The sequence below is a fragment of the Helianthus annuus genome, chromosome 10, assembly GCF_002127325.2.
Source record: "Helianthus annuus cultivar XRQ/B chromosome 10, HanXRQr2.0-SUNRISE, whole genome shotgun sequence".
In the NCBI taxonomy this organism is placed as follows: domain Eukaryota; kingdom Viridiplantae; phylum Streptophyta; class Magnoliopsida; order Asterales; family Asteraceae; genus Helianthus; species Helianthus annuus.
This window is the reverse complement of record NC_035442.2, coordinates 155,517,114-155,524,604: the sequence shown is the minus strand read 5'-3', so window position 1 is coordinate 155,524,604 and position 7,491 is coordinate 155,517,114. Positions and strand designations below refer to the sequence as shown.

At 35.6% G+C, this 7,491-nt stretch overlaps 1 protein-coding gene across 1 annotated transcript; it reads left to right on the top strand.

Annotated features, from left to right (window-relative positions):
- Nucleotides 1–4,617: 4,617 nt before the first annotated feature.
- On the top strand, nt 4,618–7,247 carry LOC110886010 (WAT1-related protein At4g30420). The gene is made up of 7 exons (XM_022133762.1): nt 4,618–4,863; nt 4,974–5,042; nt 5,638–5,754; nt 5,840–6,077; nt 6,380–6,538; nt 6,634–6,785; nt 6,919–7,247. Exons 1-7 carry the CDS (start codon nt 4,685–4,687, stop codon nt 7,115–7,117), a joined length of 1,113 nt encoding a protein of 370 aa, XP_021989454.1. The 5' UTR covers nt 4,618–4,684; the 3' UTR covers nt 7,118–7,247.
- Nucleotides 7,248–7,491: the final 244 nt, after the last annotated feature.

The following is a 7,491-nucleotide window of genomic DNA, read 5'->3' as shown; positions in this document are numbered from 1 at the left end:
TCCCGATAAGTCCTTGTCAAAAAGTTTCCCTCCAGATATTTTCGTTAACCTTCAGCTCCTCTACCAGTTGTTCCTGAATAAAACTTAACTGGCTTTGATTCATTCCTAAACTCACAATGACCATCCGACTTGACATCCTTTATTCTTGAAATGAAGGGGTGAAACAGTTCTGGAAATTGATCTTCAAAATGGGTGTTATCATTAACCGATTTATCCCCTAGATTAATGGAAACCCATGGTGCTCGTGTGGCTCGTTTTTTTCTTGAGGCCATTGAACGACTGCGTTGCTTACTGACTTTTGAGACTTCACAACAATACTTTGTATTAGAGAGTCTTGCAACGATACGTAAGAGCTGGGTCGTGGAGGGTCGCATATGCTTTATTCGGAATGCGCAAATGAGCTATGTCTAGCAGTGTTATCTCTCCTTTGTTTGTCGACATATATCACCAGTCTATGCACACTGCTTTTATGTGAATTTAGGTGTCTCTTTAAATCAACATGTTAACTCTCGACTGTATTGGTTGTAGTTTATTAAAAGCTGACCATTTGATTGGGTCATGCGGATACAAATTTTGTATGTGATGCCATTGACCATTCACATAATTAAAAACATCTAAAAATATATAACACAATCAAATTTTGTTTTTGAAAATGTATGTATGTACGTACATACGTATGTAGAGAGATTAGATTATTAACGTTTTGTAGCTGATATTTAAATTACATATATTTTAGCATATTATATCATCATTAAAAAGGAGATATTATAACTAGAAATGTATGCACCAACAATTGCTTATACAGAAATATGAATATTGGATATAAACAAAAATCATTGGAATACTATCATCTAAGTTCCTTTCAAACAAAAACAACAATGAAAAAAAGGACATTCATTTTAAATCATTTTTTTAATATTACATTCATCCCTCCTACTAGATTTCGTTATCTAAAAACAATATTACATTGATCAGGAAAAAGATAAATATGAAAGATCGAGAACACCAAATTGTCATAATTATGTTGTTTTAGATGCATATGGCAACAGGAAGAGAAATGACAAAGAAGGGGTGCATAATTTATTCGCATGAATATAAAACTTACATTATTCACAATCAGAATTCAAGTGGCAAATGACAACTTCAACTTCATCCTTCCTAGTCAAGGTGTCATACATCCACCTCAGTGCCACATCCTCAACTTCATTCTTTAATATTTTTTATGTACCTCCAGCTTGTATTCTTTTAAGATATATTTAAATAGGTTTGAGGATTGTTTGTATTAGAGGAAACTATAAAAAGGTAAACACACATGTTCACTTTTCAAAATGATTATCACATTAGTATATACTAAGAATTAACATCAAACCATAGATGTAACGAACTGATTAAGGTTGGAAATAGTCTTGTTAGACTTACTGTAGAAAACCAGCTAGTTTCGCGTAACTTCCTTAGGCTTTTTCTGAAACTGATATTATGTTAGCTCAAAGAGTGCATGCAAAACCAAAATCAGATTTAGAAACACTTTAAAACAACTTCAAGTTGCAATATTAGGTCTACATCACATCGATCCAAACACCCCATAAGTGGTTGTTATCAGGGGCACAACTTCTAGAGGGCGGGAGGGGGCGGCCGACCCCCCGAACTATAGTGGAGGGTATGTAGTTTTCGTATAAAATTTTTTGGGTATATACGTTTTCAAACCCCCGGTCTTATAGAAACTTTTGGGTATATACATTTTCGACCCCCTGGTCGGAAATCTCAAGCTTCACCACTGGTTGTTGTGAGTTGTAACACAATATATGTTCCAATATATGGTTTTATATCATCTTAATTAATAGTAGAGGAAAGTTTGTCATTATTACCAAGTTATGATGATGTAAAACTTTTTTGTAATTATCTACTGTTAGTTTCATACAGAACATTGTTTTATGTATATCACACTACAAAGAATTCTGGCAATAGCGGCGACTTTTGTCGCCGCTAATACTTCCAATTGTCGCCGCTAATTAGTCGCCGCTAATGAACCGTTGCTAATGCTTGTCATGTCGCCGCTAATAGTATTTGTCGCCGCTAATTGCTTTAACTTTTTAGCGACGACTTTTGTTTTTAGCGACGATTTCTGTGGTCGCTAAAGCCATATATGACACGTCAGCAAATATTAAACCGGGTTTTGACTTTTTCTTTGAGCTAACCCCACAAGGTTTCAACTGAACCAGTTTGAGCCAAAAACCCCATTTGTGCACCTCTGCTTCTCCTAATCTGAACTTCTCTTAGGTACCTACTGGAAATACATCTACTGCCATGTATAAATAGCCTAACCCAACCCTTGTGTTCTGAAAAAAAGCCCAACCCAACCCGCACCAAGACCTGCAACCCTAACCATACTTGTATTTGACTAAAAAACAGTCAAACATCATGAAATCGACAACAGATCTACTCAAATTACTAACATAACAACTGAAATTACAAAGAAATTTGGAATGTTCGTACCGTTTTCAAAGGGCGTCGGACAATCAGGCAAGACGAGATGGAGGTGCTATGGCAGATTGAAGGTGGTGAGGCTCTCCGGCAGACTCAAGGTTGTCCTCCAGGGGTGTGTGAAGATTTCATCTTGGAGGGAAGAGGGAAAAATGCAGCTAAAACAGATGTGAGCCTTTTTACACATCTTTTATGTAGGGATAAACCCTAGCCCTTCGATTAGTTAAGTAAAGAACGGCCCAGATCAATTGCAATCCCTTGTCCCGGATTAAGACTTTTAGCGGCGACTTTTTAGATGTCGCCGCTAAAAGTGGTAATTTCTTGTAGTGTCACCTAGATCATTTAACTAGTAATCTTGCTGGATTTATGTTGTGAAAACGGTCCGTATCAAACACTTATCAAATAGTATCCTTAGTTCTATCACTATCCAACATCACCACAAGCTTTGTCGCCATAGATCACCCTTTCCAGATGACATGTCGTCGCGAAAGGCTCGTCCAAAATTATTTTTTCAGTTAAACAACATTACTATTATTAATTAAATAAAGTACACCTTATATGGCGACGGCATATCAATTTAAAAAAAAATAAGAAAATAATTTAGCATTCACTTATTTCAAAATTAAGAAAAAAAAAATCAAACTAGCCCTAGGCGACTGTCGTCCCCATAGGGTAAACCAAACGACGTCATTTATGTCTCCAATGATAGCAAGTTAAAATAAATAAAAAATAAAATCAATATGTCGTCGCCATAGAGTTTTAGAATGGTGCTCACATTTTGACATTTTCCGCCTAACCTATCGTCATGGGCGACATGTTGTCGCATAGGGTGCCCTAAAAAAAAAGAATCCAGGGATCTTCCGGGTCGTCACCATCAGTTACCCGATGCCGACAACAACATATTGTCGCCAAATCCTTTGTCTCGATCGACCCATATATTTGTAGTGTGTACTGAAGCATTTCAAAAATCAACACTCTAGCATGGACATTGATCATTTAACTGGTGTTATCAAACAAAACTTATTAGGAACTTGAATTCCACAGTTATATATCATTTTTCATATTATCTTTATTTGTGTTATTTTATCAGAAGATAAAAAAAATATAGTATTGGTCTATTATTGATCAACCATGTGTGACTGATCACAGGCACCTAATAAAATTAAAACCAATGACACCTAGGACCACAAATTTCTGTTTTGGTGGGAAGGAAGATTCTGGTTTCCATAGGAATGTACCAATGAATAATTATTTATATCATGTGTCATGTAGTTAAGTTACAATTACCAATTACCACCCTTTAATTTACATATAAACCTTAATAACCTGTTTCAAGTTTAATCAAAGTTTATTCTTCATATCGATATGGAAAGGTTCATACGAGAACAACTTGACACACAAAACTATAGCGCACTCGTATGATAGATATCGATATAGAAAGGCATTTTGGTACAGTTAATCATTGTAAGTGTAGAGATCTCCTAAGATACTAAAAGAAATTTTTAGCCACCATGTGTAGATTGTAGTATTCATCATCATCATCATCATCATCATCATCATCATCATCATCATCATCATCATCATCATCACCACCACCATCGTCCTCGTCATCGTCATCGTCATACTCAGTAAATCCAGCAAATCTAAGGTAAGGTCTGAGGAGGGTAAGATGTAGACAGCCTTACCTCTACCCCGTACGAATAGAGAGGCTGCTTCCAGTGAGACTCCCGGCTCGATGGTAGTTTTGCATCAAACCTTGGACATAAGGCACATAACACTCGGCAATTAAGACAAAGGCTAATTAGTGCATGTATTCTCTTGTCTTTCGGCTATCAACGCCACGCCACCACATGATGCATGATTAACCATTCCCCTCTTTTAACATTATTTTCATGAAATTAGTAAAATAACGTTAAAATTAGTGCATAGCATGTCCCATATGTGTAGATTGTAGTATTGTAGAAGATAATTTTGAAAATCTAGAGTAACATGACCCAGATGTGTTATCAATGTTAATAAATAGGGTAGCATGTCCCATATGATAATATATAAATTATAAGGACTAAAGTTCAGAATATTTCAAAGATTAGGTACCCAAGATGTTGAAAATGTGAGTATAAAAAGGGACATTGAGGATAGTAAAGATTCAAATTTGTGGAGTAATACAATCAAATTACAAACACAATAAGCTTCATTGGATAAAATGGGGCATGTAGAGTTTTACAAGCCAATAATTGTTATGATTGTGATGCAATTTACGTATGGAGCAGTCTCCATAATAACTAGAGCTTCTCTTTTGGAAGGAATGAACCCTAGAGTTTTTGTTTTCTACAGACAAGCCTTTGCCACTTTGGTCATTGCTCCTGTCGCTTACTTTTCAAGGTACGTTTTAACGTGTTGTACTTAAACTCGTTAAGTTGTATGTTTATTTCGATCAGGCCATCTTAGAATGTAACTTCACACCGATTTTGATATGTGTTTCTGTGTGGCAGGAGTAAAATTACGAGTTGTCGTATTGGATGGAAAAGCTTTTGGTTGATCTTTCTGGCATCTTTGATTGGGTAAATGTGATTTCTTACTTTTTTAGTCTTTATTTAACTCCTAACGTGATCTAGTGAAGTGAAGATGGGTTGGCAAATGTTAAACACGCATGCATATTCGTATCTTTAGTATGCTTTAATGTGCTAATATAAATCTGGCCTCTTGTATCAATCAATATTGTTCGCTTTTCTCAGTTCACATATTTGTTTTTGGTTGCTCGAGATAAGACTTGCCCAAAGGTCAACGATCCTAGTATTCGACTTACTTAAACACGCTTAACATTAGATTTTCTTCTCTCATCCACACCCATTGCACAAGCAAAATGTGGTGGTGATATTTTAGGCAAGTCTTATGAGATAAAATAGAACGATGTATGATTTTCCTAAGGTGTTACAATTAAATTCTTAAACTAATGAAAGAAGCATACTTACGCAGTTACGCATTTCCTCAGATAATCACTAAATATTATGGTAGAACCAGAACTTTTCAACTTATTCGTCCTGATAAAAAAAAAAAAAAAACGTTTAGATATATATTATCTTTAACCATCTAAATGCGACTATTTATGGTTCAAATTATAATTATTTATCTTTTCTTGTATATTTTCCTTTTCAGAATAACAACCAGCCAAATGATATTCTTAGAAGGCTTATACTTAGCCTCAGCATCAGCTGGAAGTGCCATTTTCAATCTTGTCCCTGCCATCACCTTTGTTGTAGCCTCCATTGTTGGGTACTTCAACTTTCTCTAAACAAGTCATAAAATATGCATACAAAAATCACAATCTTATTTGATTATATTGGACATTAATGTGTAGATACGAACCAATAAATATACGAAGCTTACGAACCATGGCCAAGATATTTGGGACGATCGTGTGTGTTACAAGTGCAGCTGCAATGGCACTCATCAAAGGCCCCAAACTTCTAAACGCAAACTTGCCTTCATCGAATTCTCTATTGTTAAATTCAACTGAAGTTAATAATCTTTGGCTTTGGGGATGTTTATGTCTCTTTGGCAGCAGTTGTTGCTGGTCATTTTGGCTAATTATTCAGGTATATAAAGGATATATAGTGAACATACTAATATTGCAAGAAATGCGTAGGAAACTGTCACTGCAACACTTTGCCGACAAAAATGACTTTGTCGAAAAGCTATCCTATAAAAATTTTTCCGACAAATCCTTTGACAATCTCCGACAGATAAGAATTTCCAGCAAAATTCCTAGGAAAACCTGTCAGTATTTTATCGGTATATTGTCGTTAAATTAGGATTTTCTGCCGCGCTAGTATTTTGTGGAATTGTAGGTATTCCGACGCTTTTTTTCCTAAAACATGTTCGTTGGAATTTACAACAGGTACCGGTCACTAAAAGCTATCCTGACCACCTATCATTATCTGCTTGGATGTGTTTTATGGCGACGGTACAATCTGGTATAGTTCTATTGTTTACGGACCCACATTTGGAAGCTTGGAAAATTACCTCATATTTTCAAATGGGATCTTTGTTATATGCGGTAATTAAATTGTTTACCACTTCAAGTTAACATATCTATGTTCTTGACTTAAATCTTATTAATGACACCTTACTTTGATGCTTTCTCGTGATCAGGCTATTGTTGGTTCGGGGATTTCCATATTCGCGCAATCATGGATTATCCAGAAACGCGGTCCAGTGTTTTCAGCAATGTTCAATCCTTTAAACACAGTCATTGTGACCATTTTTGCTTCTATATTCCTTAGAGAACAGATATACTTAGGAAGGCAAGTTAAATTAAATATTTGGGAACACATGCTTTAGCGACACTTTTTTGGTCACTAGGGAAATTTTTAGTTCTTTTACATATATTTATTCAGTTTTTGTTGTATATTGATGTAAACCTCTTTCATAATACAGTGCGGTAGGTGCGGTTGGGATCGTGATTGGACTGTATGTAGTGTTGTGGGGAAAGGCCAAAGATCTTGAAGAAATGAAAGAACAACAAGAGAAGAAGACGATGTTGTCGCAAAAAGATCAAATCGATGTAGTTAGGATTATGGTTGATGAAGCTAACCTGGAGGAACCCCTTTTGCCTAAACAAACAAACAAATTCTAATCTTGTTAGCGAGGTTCTAAAATGCGTACCTAAAGACTTTCATACAAGTTACAGGATAATATAACCTTATTGTAAGTTATGAAATGAATTATAGGAATTGTTACTTCATTGATTAATCCGTGTTTTGAAATAGTGGGGCATTTTTTTTTTAAATTTCAAAAAAAACGCCTCCCCTCCCATTACATAGGGCGTTATTTGGAAATTTTTTTGAAAAAAAAGTTGAGCAGCGTTTTAAATAAAACGCTCAACAAACAAGTGGTCCAATTTGACTGACCAATGGGAAGGGGCATTAGTGGTCCAAGTGGGATGACACGTACTGACCAAATAAATAAGTTTCTTTTTTTAATCCTTTTTAATGATTGGAAGGGGCATTA

Coding starts and splice junctions, on each gene's coding strand:
- LOC110886010 (XM_022133762.1), top strand. CDS start 4,685: ATGGGGCATGTAGAGTTTTACAAGCCAATAATTGTTATGATTGTGATG. Junction 6,078..6,379: donor CATTTTGGCTAATTATTCAG/GTATATAAAGGA, acceptor AATTTACAACAG/GTACCGGTCACTAAAAGCTA. Junction 6,786..6,918: donor GAACAGATATACTTAGGAAG/GCAAGTTAAATT, acceptor TTCATAATACAG/TGCGGTAGGTGCGGTTGGGA.